The sequence below is a fragment of the Athene cunicularia genome (assembly GCF_003259725.1).
Source record: "Athene cunicularia isolate RWA chromosome 2 unlocalized genomic scaffold, athCun1 chr2_part1, whole genome shotgun sequence".
In the NCBI taxonomy this organism is placed as follows: Eukaryota; Metazoa; Chordata; class Aves; order Strigiformes; family Strigidae; genus Athene; species Athene cunicularia.
Window position 1 is genome coordinate 7,874,160 of NW_020799095.1, and position 18,902 is coordinate 7,893,061.

Here is an 18,902-nt window from a genome sequence, read left to right on the forward strand (position 1 = left end):
AATTACCTGCCAAACACCAATATTTGCTGTGGGTTCTGCAAATGGACGCTTGTAAACTCTACACATCTTTAAGGCATCAGAATATATCTCTGTGACATTGTTTAACACTGCAAAGACAGCTGCCAGTGGATAAACACACGAGAAAAGACTCACATAGCCAAACTGTAAGAACAACTCCAGGTAGTCATCAAAAGTACCCTGAAAAATATAGCAAAAATGAGAACAACTTTAACCCACATAAAAATATATGAAGAAACACAGAATTAACAATAGAGCTTACTCATCCCAAATCAGTTGTTTAGGAATGACTGGTGACAGAAACCAACAACAAACACTGACCCCATCTACTTAATCTGGAATTATTCAATTACTCAAAACTTCTTAATAAGGGGAGGCCAAGGCTCTTCCTTTTGCCTAATGCATTTTCTGCAAGTCACACTTCCTGTCCTTACTACATGAAGTAACTGTATAAATGCATTCATCCCATTCAAGTTCCTGACTATCTCTGAGGAACAGTTACAGATGAAACAGTAGGGTACAGGTAAAAGGCACCATGTATTTAAACTGGCAGAACATCTCCTAAGAGCACTGTGACAAGAAAAGTCGTAGTTTTTCAGACTGTCCCTGAAAGACCTAACCAGAAAGGTAGGGTGGTAGACAGGCAACTCTCTTCTGCTATTTCTGGTTGTTTATTTCAAAACGGGTAACTCAGAATTAGTGGCCCACTTGAAGGCTAAAATGACAGAATGCAGCACTGACATCTGAAGGGAACAATTAATGCAAACAAAAAGTCCCATTCTGGCAAATCTGCAACACATCTATCACCTGATCTTTAAACCAAGAACGTGTGTACTTAAATGCTGATTAAATATTTGCACGTAGGTTATCATATATATTTGCATATTAGTTTTGTAGCATTAATAATAGTTTTCTATGATTACAGCAATTATTTATGAAAGAACCAAACATTTATAAAGAAAAAGTTTAGTGAACAAAGGATGGTGACATACCAAGTTAAACCGGGATCTAGTTATCTTATATTTGCCCAGATTGTCTCTCAAAAATGAAATAATAAAGACTTGACAATAACAGAGATTATTACAGAAGCCCCATAAAATTGGTTTTGGCTCCATGCATCAGCCACATGGTTCTCTAATCTTTTTTGCTGATTATAGTTGTTAAATTGACTGCCCTCTCCAGCACCTAGTGCTTTTTTTTTTTTTTTCCCCCTATCAAAACAGAGAGAGGCAGTAGAAGCCTGCAAGCTCAGAAATCAGCATGGGGTGATCATTACCCACATTTTTCACTTGAGCTTATTTTCAAGTTGCACAGTCTGACAAACTGATCTGAAGGCCAGGCCATGAGGAGCTACTTTTAACTTTTAAAACCAATGAAAATTTTCCACAGAAATATTTTCTACAAACTCTGAATTTTGGTAATGTCTTCTTTAGGGACCTTTGGTAATGTTGTCCTTAGGGACATTTTTGCAGGATTATTCAATGGAGTGGCAGTCACATTATCTGTCCCTGCTATCACTTTCTCAAACAATTGCTGCAGTCAGGGAGCAGCACTTCCCTTTGTGCTACTCCTTCTGGTAACTGCACAGTATTCCCACTGCTTCCTCACTCCTTTCTTCGTCCAGTACCTATTGACTTTTAGAACAGCAGAGTATGAAAAGAAAAGGAGTATATCTTTTTTACCTAGTCAATTTATGACAATTTGTGCGGGAAAACAAGTCTGATACAATGATAAAGAAACTTTAAAGTCAGCACATGAACTACAGCATCAAGAAAATAGAATCAACAAATTCAGGAAGAAAATGAACTAGAGGACAGAAGTAGAATTTTTTTTAAAAAATTCAGCATGTTTTTAATCTTAAACTGGGTTAAGGGATGGAGACTTGAAAAGTGAGAAAGACGACAAACAAAAAAACATTACAGAGTAAGTGAAGGAAGGAAAACAAAAGAGAAGAGCCCGAAACAGAATTCTGTCAAGACTCCTGCTAAACTCTTCAGTTACTAAACATAGTCAAATGCTTCCCCCTTGTGACAGATTTAATTTTAGAAATACTCTTGCCTGCTGACAGCTCACCACTTGCTAACAAATCAGTGGTCTGATACCATGTATTCACAAACACAGCACAATTAAAATCTCTAGACTGAAACTAAAATTAAGGTCTTGAGTACACAGTATCTTGAACTGAAACTGAGGCCAGCAGTAGACACCTCCAAGGCAAAGTCAGAACTCTACAATTGATCTGTTGGGTCCCCGTGGAAAATTATTCAGAGCAGAATGGTACAACAGGTGCAGATACATTTGATCCCGCCCTGAACAAGCAGCACCAGGCAACGTGACTCAGACACCACACAGGCTTTGTATGTGCCAGCTGAGAATCAGAAGACAGCTCAGGTCTAAGAAGTAGAGCTTATTCGGTCAGGCGTATCAACGGCTGATGTCGATACACAGCTTTTGGAGCAGTGCTGGCCTATCTGCAGACACAGCAGTAGACTGTGCTGATTTACCAGTTCAGACACTAACTTGGGGATTTCTGCTGTGATCTCCACTGTAAAGAAAAATGTTCTCTAAATCTATCTCCCTTCATATAAAATGTGGGAAATACCAACCTTCCCAAAAGAACGCAAGCATTAACATTTATATAGTTTTTCAATTGCAAAGGTAGCATTTCTTTTGCCTCTTCTTATTTCACAGCACTTTATGCAGGAAGAGAGCAATCTGATACAGTATTAGTATCAAATTTCTAACTGCTATTCTTTACCTTTTACCTAAAAGATAGAATATCTACATATAATTCTTATTCTGTAAAAGTATAAATCATACAGTATTAACACTCTTATGACTACAGCATCTGATCAAGCAAGTTGTCAGCCAGTCTGTAAGGCCTTAGCATACACACTGATGTCTACTTTGTCAATTCCTTTAGAACTGCAAGTAATTAACTGCACAAAGCCTGTTAAATACAATTAAAAATTGTACTGGGTAGGAGGTGGTCAGGAACGGAACTAGGAATACAGCAAATGCCAAAGCTGTAGTTTCAAGAGGCAAAAGATTCCAGCAGTAGTATTAGTTTGAAGAGTTGGTCTCTTCCACCCTCTCCATCTCTGGCCCCAGCCAGATGAGCACACTCTCTCAGGCTATAGCTTAACTGACAGTTTAAACCAGCATTGCTGCAAAACCAAACTAAAACAGAAACAGCCTTCCCCTTCCCTATGCCAGGTACCCATCCTGGTAGCTGCCAGGCTACCCTTGGAGATTAAGGGCATATTATACAAATACTTCTTCCAGTGATACAGGGTAAGATAGCTCCAGATTCAGTTGTTCATTCCTACCCCTTTGTTCTGGTGTAACTGGGACCCTGGACTTTATCAGTTTCTTGATCCACTGCACCACATAGCTGTATACACAAGACTAACAGCTAAAATTGATGAAGCTGGAAATAAACTGCCAGGCCAGACAGCCAGGCCAGACAGCCAGAAATATCTCAGGTTGCACTGGCTGATGTCTCTGTCAACTACAGCCTGGAAAACTTTGAACTCTTTTTACAGTAGTAAAACGTACAAAATAAGTGCCCATTTCTTTCTCCAAGTTGATTTGTTCGACTAATGTCAGGTCTGTATCCGTTTTCAGAGAAGTCATGCGTTTCTTCATCTTCTTCTTATGTCTCTTTTGGAGCCAGTAAGGAAGCAAGGATTCTGCAAACTGGTTAAGGATCTGCGAAGTTATCAGCAAAGTGGCCAAGCTCTTAAATGTAAAGAAAAAAAATTAATAAAACTGTGGTAAACCAATGATAATTTCCAATTGTTATACTAGGACAAAAGAAGGCCAGCCTAACAAAACTAGCAATAGCATATGGAAGGTATAGGTGGTCTAGTTCCCATTCTTTGCTACGTGCTGAAAAGGACAAAATAGAACTCAGATGTCTAAACATATTGTGGATCTGAATGTATCTTGAAGACAGTATACAACGAAGGGTAAAGACACACACTTAAGTGCCAAGTCCAATCACAGAGCTAAACAATTCACTTTTTCCTATTTTTTTATTTCTTGCTTTTTACCTTAAAGTATAGGAAATGCCACGAATGTCATGTCTTGGTATAGATATCTCAAGTGTTTTGCTAGGGAGGAACAGAGATCTTGAGTTGAAGTTCTTGTTGGGTTGTTCACTATATTTTCCTTATACACAATTTTCATGCATTTGAGTATGAAAGATGTTAGCAACAGAAAGCCAATTTAAAATACCAACTACAATTTTTGGAATTATTTTTCCTTTTATTTATTCTCAGCTCCTCATTGTAGTACTAAACTTAATCATACTCCTATCCTCAAGAGTCTCTCATTAAGAATACTACAGAGAAAACCATTTTCTAACATAAAGGGAAAGAAGGAGGAAATTAAAATTCTCCAGCCCCATCTGTGTGAGGGAATAATCAATTTATTTGAAAAACAGTTCCTCGTTTATATGGAGGGAAAGAATTGCTTCACCCTTATGATTCTGCAACTGTGCTAGAGGAACTGAAATATGGAAGCTGGATTTCTAAGAAAATATATATGAAATATATTTACTGTCAACTTAATATTATAGAAAAACAATTAAAAACTGAAGTCCTGTTTCAACCAACCCTTTATGTTCCTACATTCATCAACATTTTTAAGATATTCTTGGAACTCACCTGCCTCAAAAGCTTCATATCAAACAGCACAAAGGCAATGTAGAAGAGAGATGCAAAACAGTTTAAGAAGTTGAACTGCAAACAGAAGTATTTGTTATTAGTACTCGGGCAAAAGTTCAAATGCAGAATACCATCTAATTTAAGTTACCTTGACTAAATAGCTTCCATGCAGATGTAAACTATTCATTAAGATTTTCTTTACCGTTTTTGAAACTTAGGTCAGAAAAACCCTGTTTTCAATATTGGTCTCATTCAGATTTTCATTTGACAAGCTTAATGCTTTCCTAAAGCAGGGTATACAAAGAAAATTACAATTCAGTTATGAAACGTAGACAATAGAAGCATGTCACTTTCTACTTAATTTTCTCTTCTTGGCAGTCTTCCCATAGGTAACACAATTGAAGGGACATATTGATCTTAATTTAGGGAAATTATTTTTTCAAATGAATACTTTATCAAAATACATGTCATCCAACACAAATCTCAATACATAAAACTGTTTCTCAATATATGTTAAGAATTATGTTTAATCACTTCAAGAGGTTTTATGACAAAGAGAAATATTCCCTACTTCTAAAATGAGACAATCACAGTATTATACCTGAAAAAATCATAATCAATCTCTCAAGTTTCCTACTTCCTATCAGTGCTGGAGCTGCTTTTTTGGAGCAACATAGATAATATTGGGAATGCAGAGAGCCACTCACAGGGTGAAAGTGAAAGCTGGGGGGGGAAACTTACACTTGACATTTCATATTTTTTTTAATTACTTTAAGTAAATTTCCTATGGGGAAAACAGAGATGGTGCTATTTTTTGAGAAAGGCAGAGATAAAGCTATAAAGGATACATACAAGAGTTTCAGCTCTAAAGGTTACCAGTAACAAAGGGATAACAAGTAGATTTTTTTAAAAAAGCATGCAGAAAAAAAAAAGGAACTCTAGAAGAGACTTAAAAGATCTTTTCAAAAAGGAAACATGAAGATTAAGTCACAAAACCAGCCAATCTTTACAACTGCTTTTACTGAATATCTTATACGGTAATTCAGAATTTTAGAGTACAGTTGCTTAGAACTGCCGCTTAGAGTACAATGTTGCATCTGGATATACACCTAAAAGAGCAACCAAACACATATACATACACACACACAAAAGCTACTTGTTCAGAGCCACAAAGGAAATAGATCAGTATATACTATAAACTGCATAGGAACAGACTGACGAACATGTATCTCCAGCATCCTCTGACTAGTTCTGAATGTTAGTACAGGTGGAAGTTAATACATTAATTTTTAAAATGTGATTTACCATAAAGTCTTGCAAAAAATGAAGGAAATAGTTCCCAGTTGAAGACAGGACCACATCAATTAACAGAGAAACTTAATTATAAAGAATTCTAATAAAAGAACAAATCTATACAAATAAAACCCCAACTCTCCGCTGTAAAAGGAGGCATCTAAAACAGTCCAGCAGTTACTGCAACCACAACAGAAATCCTGTTTACTCTGATATTTGTGCTAGTATTTGGCCCTGAACAAAACTGTAGGTCAGTGAGGTAATGCTAGCAAAGCACTGATAAAACACATGACAAGTTCTCTTTCTAAATAATCTTAAAAGCTGCTTATACTACATACTTACCACTAAGACCTTCAGAATTAAATGATTCTGATAAGAAGATTCCAGCCTGTGATTTTCTAAAATACCAACAAATTATTGATTAGCAAACAGCAGAAACACTTACCATATGCTAAATATTGTTATACAAAGAACAAATAGGTATTTTTCCTCCACCTAAAAATTACTTAACTATTAGTTTAGGGGGAATAATTCTTCAAACTCTATGGGAAAAAGAATTTATACTGTACCAGTACCTCACTTAACCTATGAAGCTGACTGGATGCACAATATTGACATACATATTTTTTGGCTACAATTCTGGGGTTTTTTTTCTACTTCAAAGGTTTTTCCTTTTACATCTTTCTCAGAAGAGCTGTTTTGTAACACAAAAAACATCCATCATTCTTAACACTTAATAAAATGTGCCTAGTTATTGATTTTTCTTTGGCTGAAAACAAATGCAAAGCTAATTAGAATACATCATGACAAAAAATACCTATTTGCAGCATGGCAGCACAAACACATTTGTTAGCACAGAAAAGGCACAAGCTGTCAGTGTAGTGAGTTACATAAAAAGTGTTGCTGTTGAATATGAATCATCATCTTAAAAACAAAAAAATTGGGTTAAAAAAAACTGGGTTACCTGTTAAAGACATTTTAGTCTACCTGATCAACACAAGTGGACACTGCACAAACGCTTTTTCTTACAGTACAGTGGAATAAATGAAACAAAACAGTCAACTGAAACCTAGATGTGAATTTAAAAGATTATTTAAATAAAATCCTTGAACAGTGATAAACAAATCAAGAAATTGCTTGCTTTTACTACTGCTGCTGTCAAGTTGAATTTGCTGAGCAAATCATTTTGGCATGCATAACCAATCCCCCTTTCAACACCTCTTTTTATTCCATCTTCTGCATCGACCTCCTTTTTGCTAAATCTTTCTTAGTTAATCTTCTGGTTCTCCAGCCTCAGTAATATGGATTCTGTCCTATAAATGTATGTCATATTGAGATACACAAACCAGTTAACTCATTAGTTTCATCTATTAACTTTGCCTGAAAGTCATTGCACATGTTTGTAGAAGTGTTAAAATTCAAAATAAGCACTAACATTTCACTATCCTTATGCTACGTTACAAAACATAAGACCCAATCTGTTAAATCACATGCACAAGGGGGAAAAAAGGCAATCTATTATAACATTCCTCCTCCTCTGAGCGTGCCCAGAGGAAAATATTTTGATAGGGATGTGAAATCTCAGTCTTCGTTATAAATATAGCATACACAAATGCTCTCATATGACATTTAGTTGGTGTTTTTTAGATTTTATTCCATTATCTCATTGTCTGTCCTGTGCACAGATATATCTGTAAAGTAAGACATACTCAGCAAGCCTAAGTTGTGGGTGCAACCTGCCAGGACAGTCCCTCCTGCCATCCATCTCCAAGCTCCCATCCTCATGATCTCACCTCATCCTTTTTGCCAGCACTAGAGCCAATACAGCCAAACAAAGAGCTAAATCAGGAAAAGGGGACTTCTGCACCAAAGGCAGAGAGAGACTGAGGAAGAAGACCAGATCATCCCTTCTGACAGCATGCTAAACTCAGACCAAATTAAACCAAACATGAAACTGCAGTATCAGAACACTCAAAATAAATGTAAGAAGTTAAAATGGCCACCCCTTTTACCCCACAGTAAAAATCTACTTGAGGAAGTTTTGTTAGCATTCCATTGAACAAGGATTCACAGTAATGTAGTCGACAAAGAAACAAATTCTAAACATCTGGAATTCTAACTTTAAGGAAGAAGAATAAACTTTCTTACCCCATGAAGTTAAGAATTCAGCAGCAAACCGATAGATACGGTTCATAATTTCAATCACAACAGCATAAATGATACTGGGTACAAACAGCATCAAGCTGCTGAAGTTAGATTCATTCTCTTCATGATAATCCAGAGCCCACTGTTCCAAGTCAAAGTAAATCATCATCACGTACAGTGAGAAGTAGAGACAAAGGCACACAAATGGTAAGGACACCAGATAAATCCGTATCTGTCTCTTAATACTTGAGTACACCGGTTCCTCCCTCCCAGTGATGGGATTGATACCGAGTACACCATGGAAGCCTGGTCTTGGTTCTTCAAACTGCCGTTTCATCAACAGCGTCCCCCAACGATATGTCATGATGGCACAAATCCGCTTCCAAACTTCCAATATCACAGTGGACCAGAGCAGATTGAATGTGGCAAACATGACGTATTTGTCATAGTCTTCCCATGCAAACACATAATAAGGAATCCCAATGACAGCCATTGGAATCAAAGCAAATGTGAAGTACTCTAAGAAGCCAAAGTAGAGAGCAATGGTTTCACCAAAATAGCACCGTATCTCATCTGCAGAGAAAAATTAATCAGTTAAGACTGGACTTAACACAGATGTCAGTATAATATCACACTTGACTTTACGTGAAACCCTTCGCCCAAATTTTTTTTTTAAATAGCATAATTAATATTACTGCTTCTTTGTTCCCCTTTCTCCCATGTTCAAAACTTAAGAGGGTTGTTCGAGGTTTTTTTGAATGTTACATATATACACACACAAACATATATACATCTATTCAGATGGTAGAGAAGTCAAGTATCTCAATACTTCACATCAGACACCCAGAAGAAAAAAAAACAACAAACCCAAAATGAAACGACTGGCATTCTTGAAAACAGACTCTATCAATGAATGGCTAGGATGGCATAGAAGACATTCAGTATAATAAAAAACAAGCTTTAACAGCAAGTGACACCTAACTTCTGCAGCTTCTCCCTGGCATATTTCTGGGAAATAAATTTGTTACAGCCTGCTCAGGGCCAGAAAAAGACTAGTTGTGTTGTGCCAGTCCTCAAGGAACTAAAGGAATAGATGGAAAGGTATTTTAACCATGTCAGATAGCATATCCAGGCTGAGACACCTCCTTCAGCAGAAAACCGATACATGAAATAAGTGCTGTACTCACCAAGATTGTCTGCTCAGGTGTTAAAGACCTGAAAAGTGCTCTACTAATGGATATATTTCATGACAGATGTATTACCTCCAAGGAAGACAAGATCTCACTTATCTGACTACTAACAAAAAGAATGTAGGAGTATTATTCAACATAATCTAGAAATGGCACCACATAATAAGATATAGAAATGCCTAGCAAACCGAGTTTAGAATGCTGAAATCTGTTTTATCTTTGCCTGTTTGGAAGACCAGATTGCTTGTATGCCACTGCTATGTCTTCACCAGCTTAACAAAACAGCCACGACATCACAACCTCAGAACTGACACTGTAAATGTACTCTCCATGATAGACTAGCACATCAAAACCTTATGTGCAATACCAGAATATTCTTATGGCTTATAGTTTACAAAACACTACAGCAGAAATTCACAACTGCCAATCAGATAAGACTCTGACAGAAAGAGAAGAATCAGCACTCCAACATCCCTCTCAATCAAAACTTTCTTCACAAGTAAGTTCAAGTGTAGGTCATGAGCATCATTTCACACTCCAAACACACAACATGAAAGACATCCCTAAATTAGTACATACATAACAGGGTTCCTGGGATTTACTTTGAAATTCTGTGTATATTAAGTATCAGTCAAAAAAAGCCCCTCTCCTGCATAAACAAAAGACAAGCACACAGTAAGGCCCCTAACACAATACTCCAGAGGCAGGCATTATCGAGCCAGATCTTTAACTTCCTGTAGCTCAGTAAAGAATCTGCAAAACTCAGAGGTTAATAATCAGGCAAACTCTCAAATGTTTATTTTCTTATTTTTAAGTAAAGTTTATAGGTTTAGAATCCAGAATGTAACTTTCCACATTGACAGACTAAAAATAATTTTAAGCTTACTCAGTATGTAAAATATACTTAAGTGACATTGGCATGTAATAACATACAGTCTTCATAAAGATAATGAATTTAAAACAAACAGTTGTAAACACACTCTTGACATGCCTACAACTCAAAATAGCTTTGGGAATTTCAGACGTTGAGGAGCTTTCCTGCCAAGAGTCAGTTTGAGAAAACAGTCTTGGCTTGGTCCATTACTTCTTTTTTACTAGTGGGTAGGGAGAACTTGTGATGTGCAGCCTGTTTTAACACGGAAGTTTGCAGACTCTGAGCCACCACTTTCCCAAGTCTTGAACGGTTTCAGGAGATTAACACAGGAAACACCGAGGATGAAAAACTTGTCCAACTGGTAAAAGAGCAATGGTCTAATTTAAAGACTATGCTAGATGATCACAGTGCAAATACTGAGCCTCTGAACTGCCCTCCAGCTCCAACTTGGAAACTATGACCAAAGGCCTACATACAGAACTCCTGCAGCCACAAGAAAGAAAATCAGGAGACAGTAGCCTGCTTCACTCCAGAACATCGAGCGCTTCAGTCCAGAACAGTTGTACTGCAAGTCATTATAGCAGAAGATTATCCTACAGACACCTTAGAATCAAACAGAATTCAAAGAAGTGACCTCAGCTGTGCATGTCAAGATGTCTGGAAATGTGGATGCTTCCTTCGCCAGAGCCTAAGCCACTCTGTTGATTCCAAGATCAGTAAAAGCAAGGCTGGCTAAAACAAGGAGTTTGGTTCACAATGGCCAACAAAGCAACTGGGGCAAAAAGGCAACGTTAGAGGAGGTGAACTGCAATGGGTAATTGGGGACGGGAAAAGGCAAACTCTTAGTGAAACAACAGACTTTTTGGTATAATATTCACCTTCCACACAGGAGTTTCACTTCCATAGAGGCTAAATGCTGGAGTAGGAGTTAGGAAAGACCCTTGGTCTTCTCAACAAACTGAAAACTTCTCCAGAAGAAACCCTGCACATTATTTGTAGTGGAGTAAGTGTTCACATACCTAAAGGTTGATAGCCAACTTTCACTCGGCCATACCAGCTGTGACGGAGCTTTTTCAACTCTTCTCTATCGTGAAGTGGGAAAATCTGAACTAGAATACCACTAGTCAATAATCTTCTCACTAGAAGGAAAAAAATTTAAAAAAAGGAGAGGTACCTAGTACTCCCTTCAAAGGACCATGAAGTTGATACAAGCAAACAGGTTACATTATGTACTTAGCAAGCCTAAAGTTCCTTTGAAATAAATCTAGCATTCAAACCCTAAAACCAAATAAATTGTCTGCACGTTAATTAAAAATTATTCATTACAGAAAGTAGTTCTACCTATTCCTACTGTGTTGTCCACTGGAAGAGAAAGAGTAAACTTCTTACATCTATTAACTATATCATAGGTTTGCAATATAATCAGTTGCAGCTTGAATAATAAAAAGTGCTACAAGTCAGAACTGAAATGCCATGTGTAGCTTTGTGGGGAAAGGTCTAGCTCTTGCATTTGAGCAAAGAAAGGCATAACAAAAATCAAACTGACATAGCAAAACCAAACCAAAACACTAAATTTAAGAGTCATTGTTGTATTAGTTGTGGAAAACAGTATATACTAAAACCATTTTTGAACTATCAATTTACACTAATTCATAAATTACAACACATCTTCATTGTAAACAAATCAAATATTCCATAATTTGTATTTAACTTTGTTGTGGAAAGCAACAATACCTGTGCAGGTAAACAATTAACAAACTGTTCTGAAAGTTACAACCACAGAAATATTAAAAAAGAAAATAAATTCAAAAACAGGAGAGGGGAGGCTCTGGAAGTTTGACATAACTAGAAAAAATACCTTAACTATATAAAAATTACCAACATAAACTCATCTGACATCTACATTTATTTATTCTTGAACCACTGATATGCACAGATGTCTTTTTTTGATGATCAACACTAATGAATAAAGACACTGTTATTAAAAGGACATACAAATATTAAGATAAATCCTCTTAAGAAAATGTAGCATCTCTGCCAGTGGACCAGTTCCAGCTACCATAAAAATAGCACTCGTTCTCATTGCTTCTTTCTCTCATGAAAAGGAAGAGCTTTTGAAGCAAATAGGAGGATAAATGAAATCAAATGAAATAAACCTTGCTTCATACTGTGAAATGTATAGCTCTAGAACACTGTTACTCATTCCAGTATTTTTATACAAAGACAAACCAAGTATATCATTATGTAAGTTTTTAGAAAACAATTATTTTGGGTACTAATTATAAAAATAATGGATGACATCAATATATGTGAAAATTATCCAACTGAAAAAAGCATAAGGCCAGAGCCTCAGCCTCACAGAAAGACTCAGGATGGAAGGCCCTCTGGAAGTCACCTGGTTCAACTTCCTGCTCAAAGTGGGTCCAGCTTAAATTGGGCTGCTCAGGGCCTTGTCTAGTGAAGACTTAAAGTCTCCCATGAGAAAGTTACCACAAGCTATCTGAAGCCCTGTTCTAGTGTTTTACCCTCATCATAAAACATTTGCTCATCAGCTATTCAGAATTACTCTTGTTGCACTGTGCATCCATTGCCTCTTGTCCTATCACTGCTGTGGACTGGTGAGAAAACAAAGTTGATTAAAAATAGTAGGACTTTAATGTCTTAAGGATTTCTCTTCACTGCAGGAAAATAAAGTTTCTTTCACCATCTTACATCAACACTATCCTACACAGTGAGTTACAAGCAACAAACCGCATTGCTTACCAATTGATTTTCCTGGATACAGCTTTGCCTGAGGATATCCAGGGATCATTTTTTCATCTTTAGCTCTCAAATTTTCAAGTTCATGTTTGATGATGTACTGACATTCTGCCATCGTAAGGAAATTGTGATTGTCATCTAAATCAAAAAGAAAGTAGTATGAAGTTGTGCAGCATAGGGAGACAACCCTGGCAGCAAATAACTATAAAAATCACCAGAATCAGAAAAAAATATTACATTATGTAACAACTACTGCCAATCAACATCCATTACCAAAACCTCCACATTTTGAAATAAATATCTCGGGCAGAAGTTTTCTCTAACTGGCACATGTTGGCTACTGCGTTTCTGACTACCCAGGTGAACTAAGAGAACATATCTTACTCAAGAGACAGATATACCCCTGAAGTACTAACTACTGGAGGCTGGGACAGTATACTAGCAAGTACTACATGCTCTTGCCCGGCTGAAAGACTCCTACATAGGCATCCGCTATTTACAAATCTTGGAATCTCCATACCCCTTTCTGCCATACAGTTCCTGAAGTATTTTCAGAACGAAAACCATTATTAAGACGTCAGGACAAATCTCCTTTTCAGTAAGCATTTCACACCAAGTATCACAGAACCTTGCTCTTTATTTCCCGTACAACACAATGATAAGACAATTGTGACAATTAACTCTAATAAAATAAGAAACTTTTCCCAAAATCCCAGAAGAGGGATCTGGAATTTCCAAAAATTTTGAAGAGCTACAGCAACAAACTTATCAGCCCCATCAACAAACTTATCAGCCCCATCAATTTATCATGAAGGAAACAGTCTGATTTCCTTGAGATAACAACAAATTGATTTTCCCCCCCCCTTAGGAATAAGAAACTATAGAAACAGCCCTAAATACACTAAGAAGCTAAACCAGCAACAAATCTCTAATACAAAAATAAGAATAAAGTGTCAGTGAAATTGAAGAACTAGAAATAATAGTAAGACAAAACAGGCTGAAGGGTTTCTTTTGTAGATAACACTTATTTCACCTCATCTCATTATGGTCAACTCTTTTGTCCACTGATCAGATCTGGAAAAAACTAATATTAGGGTTTTAGAAGAAGGAAAAAGATCAGGAGATACAGCAAAAATTATCTTTTAGATTTACAGTAGTTGGAGTTCCAGCTGCTACTAGAGAATCTGTTAGCAATGGCAGATTAGCATTAAGAATGTAAGTGCATAAAAGAAATGGGAATGTCACCTTTGCAACTGACAATTCTTCTCAAGGTTTTCTAATTTCAGAAAAGCAAGGTCACAAAAGAAAAGGCACGGCAACAGTTACTGCACACAGCAGCACTGTTGAATAAACCGGCACTAAAAAAACCCCAAAACTCAACTTTATTATTGTTTCAGACAGACCCAAGAACATTTCTATTGAAACTGTAAGGGGCATCACCAAAATAGGCACATAAGAAGTATCAGCAAGTCTAAACTGAACTCCAACTTTTGCCTAGAGAGCAAAATGAATTCTGCTATTGTAAGGGAGTTAAATACCTTATAGGTAATACATTTAAAAGAAAATGTTACTTTGTTGGCACCTCCTCAAAAAAAAAAAAGACAAAAAGGAATGATTTCGCTAATCATGCCCAAATGCCATTGAATGGCTCTGCAGTATTATTTAACTATTTAGTTTGATGTGTAAATATAATAAAACAAAACGTTTCTATTTTCTCCAGCTAATTATAAAATAATAAGCCTCAAAACTGGCTCACAGAAATTAAATTGCTATGTTAATTAGTAACATTGATTGTTAATCCTGCACTCATGTTCATTGACCATTTCTTCTTCTCTTATTTACAACCAAAATATTTCATACAAATAAAAGACTATTTGGAGCATACAAAAGCATAAAGTTAAACACAAGCAAAAAGTAAGAATCATGTGAAAGAAAAAAATGTAATTTTATTATATGATCTGAGTAGGTAAAAATGACTATTATTTTCATGGCTCGTTCTTCCTATTTCTGGTCACTGTTACCACGCCAAGGAACAGAAAGACCATGAAAGATTTAACAGTGTAACTGCTTATAATCTTTAGCCACAGCTTTGCAATGACAAAGACGCCTAAAATTGCTTACCTGCAAAATCTCTGAAAGTTTTTCTACTGCTGTACGTAAAAGTTCTCATTGAGTTATCATTACATTCCTTCACCAAACCCACAGTTTCAGCGCCCAGCAACAGCCTTAAGTGGGAAGCTCCAACTAGATAAATATTTTCTTCTCCCTTTTCTGTGACCAATGGTTTAACCAGCAGTTGTGCACCTTTAAAGTAAAGAAAGGCAAAATAAGGAAGAAAATACATATAATTTACCTCTCAAAAACCTAGTGTTTTAGCATCCATCATATTGGACCTGGGTATCAGGAGCACTGAGGTGGCATCTTTTTAAGGGCAGAAAGACTTAAGGCTTCAACAGCACCTGACGCTTGGTATTCAGAATCTTGCATGGTCACCCCCTGATTTAGCCCTGTTTCTGTAGAAGTGTTCACAGTGAACTGGAACAATTGTAAGAGTTTGGATCTACTCCCCTAATGCTCACACCATGTAAGCAACCACTGCTTCTGCACAGTCTCTATCCTTTTAAGGAGACTACACTTTTGAAAAAGAAACACACCTGACTTATCCAACAGAGGCCTGACAGCAAGTTTCTAGTCACAAATCCAGTAGTCACAGAAATATTACTGACCATAAAATATAAGCTACAACAGCATAAATAATGCCTTGCTAAAAAATGTAAAGAAAAAAGTCTAAGAAATTACAAATTAATTAGCCAACTTCAATTCCTGTAAGTATACTAAAACAAGTAATGAAATACTGTCTTTGTAACAGCCTACAAGCTAGCAAAGAGATAATTAAAATCCAACATGAATTTATTAAGATTAAATTGCTTCCTACTAACTTAACTTTTGTTCTACAACATGGTACCAAGTCTTGTGGACAGGTCAGTAGATGTGATGCATCTTCATTCTGGCAAGGTTTACAATGTTCTCATAAGCAAGCAGAGAAACATGCTCTAGACAATTAATATAAAAACTAGTATCAAAACTACGTTGAAAGAAAGGTTTCACCGCAAAAAATTGCAAGATTCTAGAGCGCAACAGGCATCTGACCTTAAGCTAAAATTTTCTTTAATAACTGGATTAACAGTGTTCAATTATTACACCTTCATGACAACAGCATGAAGCTCTACTCTCACATAAAATTACATGGCTTCAAAAATGCCCTGCAATTCAAAATGGAGTGGGATTGGCTAAACAATAAATAAACCATAAATTACCTGAAAACTAATTTTTTGTATGCCTTCAGATTACAACAACAGCCATTCTGTTTTCAAAGAGTTACAGAAAATCATACTGTACTCACCTCCATTTGCTTTTTTGTCCACAATTCGTTTAGTGAACCATTTTACGGTTTCCTCTTTGGTGCCTTTTGCAAGCTCAATTACTACCAGAGGCCTAAAGTTAGACTCAAAAGTATCCAAGAAAGACCAGCTTTCCGCCATCTTTTGAGAACTTGCTAAGTACAAAAATAAAACAAAAATGCCAGTGTTAAAAAAATATTTGGTATCAATCTAAAAACCACAAAACTTTCCTAAGCACAGATATACGTAACTCACTATAGTTAAGTGGCAGGTGCCCACTACTGGGAAGAGCAGTTTGAATAACCTCTCCAACTGTCACTTGACAAGATGTTACCAGACTTTGGTGGCATTTATGTACTACTCTGCAAGTAGGAAAACTGTTGTTGCTATGTATAGCAAAGTAGTAGTGATGAGAAAGCAAATAAATAAATTCAAACAAAGTAATAAGGAGAAATTATCATCAAAAACAACAGCTTGCAACTTCCTACACTGTATTTGTTAGCAAATGAAAACATTAACAGAAGGAAACATTAGTCAAACATATCTAAAACCAGTATGGTTCTCCCGGTAAGAGTGTGCAAACACATTATATGTTAAAGGAGGAACCTTCTCAGTTAATCTTGTGAAGCTTTAACCATACCAAGGAAACTTATACCACCTTGGGTAGGTGAGTAGGACACCTATCATACAGATAGGCAAATTACACACAAAGCAATTAAATGACTTGTTGAAAGATATAAACCACATGTTCTGTGACAAAGTCCAGCTGCATAGTATTGAGTATCAGCACAGCTTTATATGTAAATAATCCAAGTGAACCTTTATAGAACCACAGAATGATTTAGGTTGGAAAAAACCTTTAAGATCATCAAGTCCAACCATTAACCTAACACTGACAAGTCTCACAAAACCATGTCCCTAAGCACCATGCCTACACGTTTTTTAAGTACCTTCAGGGATGGTGACTCAACCACTTCCCTGGGCAGCCTGTTCCAATGCTTGACAACACTTTTGGTCAAGAAATTTCTCCTAATATCCAATCTAAGCCTACTCTGGTGCAACTTGAGGCTGTTTCCTCTTATCCTATCACTTTTTGCTTGAGAGACCAACACCCACCTTGCTATAACCTCCTTTCAGGTAGTTGTAGAGAGCGATGAGGTGTCCCCTCAGCCTCCTTTTCTCCAGGCTAAACAACCTCAGTTCCCTGAGCTGTTTCTCTTCAGCCTTGTTGACATTTTTCCTTTAACTTTTATATATATGATTCTAGAGAGAACATTGTATCATGCTTCATAAAGCAACTTAAAGGTGTTGATAGAAAAAGATAATCTGGTAGTTAACCTACTCAGTTAAAATTTAAGAAACGCAACCAAAAAACCTATCAGAGACTGAATTTACCGAATTTAAAACTGAAGAGAAGGTTTGGTGCTTTGGGGTTTCTTTTGCTATTAACCTCACTGAAGAAATTCTTTTACCCACTATGTTTAAGCAGTTTCCCTCCTCCTGTTCAAAGACTAAAATGACTTAATTTCAAAGTAAATTGCTATAAGGATGCAGTTCAGCTTTTATGACAGTTACACTTGTGTGATTCACAGAGAAATCACTATCTCCAGTACTTCATATGAATTATCCCACAAAACACAGTGATACTGTAAACATACACATATTATAATAAACAAGTCTATTTGCTTTTGTCTGGCAAAGCTTTCAAGCCAAACTTCAATGGGGTTTTCAGTTAGTTTCACTTGCCAGTTCACATGCACACAATTCTGCAGCATTCAGATTTACAAGCTCTGAACCCAAGTATGTATGTCTACAAAAGAAATACTAGATTAATATTTTAAAACAGTTTAGATCTTTTTTATATCTGCACAAGCAGAATGAATCAAACAAAAGAAAACATAAACAGGGATAAGGCACTGTAACTGTGATTGTCAATGACTGACTATACTGTCTTGACAAGTCACTCCACCTTACTGCATCACTTTCCATAATGTTTTTTTTTTTTTTAAAAAAAGGTAATGCCTGCCATATTGTGCATTGTGCAATTTCTAAAGAATTTTAAAAATTAAATGCACTACGTAATCATTAAATATTACTAGTTAAGAATATAACTTCACAGCACTGTTACCTTCTGAAAACAGCCTTTGTATAAACAGCATGCCACTCGGTAAACTTGGCTCCTACCATTTATTCAGAATCATTGTGCTTGGCGTGGTGACTAAGATTTGTTATTTTTAGGCATATTACTACTGAAAACTAGAACAGGGCTGAAGCACTCTGCCAACTTGCGTTTGTGATGTCCTGTGCCACAGAGGAGCTAGTTCAATGCCCAGCACAGGCCCTGCGAGATGTAACTCGGCCTCTTCTTCCACACCTACTCACAGCCCAACTTACGACAGACCCAGAAGCCTGGGGAACAGCTACAAAAGCAGCCCTGACCCCTCAGTCCACCTCCCAGGCACGAAGCCGCTGGGTGGCCGCCCGGGAAGGTCTCCAAGCCAAGCGCACCCCGCAGGGCCGAGGTTGCTGCGGCCGCTCTCCGGGGCGGCTC

The 18,902-nt window shown here is 36.9% G+C and overlaps 1 protein-coding gene across 3 annotated transcripts in view; it reads right to left on the minus strand.

The window, feature by feature from the left end:
• Nucleotides 1–18,902, minus strand: part of ANO10 (anoctamin 10) — a 138,553-nt gene that overhangs the window by 100,757 nt on the left and 18,894 nt on the right. For 2 of the 3 annotated variants that reach the window (XM_026842324.1, XM_026842323.1), the window contains 9 exons: nt 16,354–16,506; nt 15,072–15,254; nt 12,954–13,088; nt 11,210–11,329; nt 8,130–8,699; nt 6,324–6,379; nt 4,689–4,763; nt 3,577–3,759; nt 7–198 (listed from right to left, as the gene is read on the minus strand). In XM_026842324.1, coding sequence (XP_026698125.1) covers nt 7–198; nt 3,577–3,759; nt 4,689–4,763; nt 6,324–6,379; nt 8,130–8,699; nt 11,210–11,329; nt 12,954–13,088; nt 15,072–15,254; nt 16,354–16,506 — 1,667 coding nt within the window. Of the gene's footprint in view, nt 1–6; nt 199–3,576; nt 3,760–4,688; nt 4,764–6,323; nt 6,380–8,129; nt 8,700–11,209; nt 11,330–12,953; nt 13,089–15,071; nt 15,255–16,353; nt 16,507–17,467; nt 17,615–18,479; nt 18,806–18,902 lie in introns of those variants that run through there. The other variant, XM_026842325.1, reaches the window with a different exon arrangement.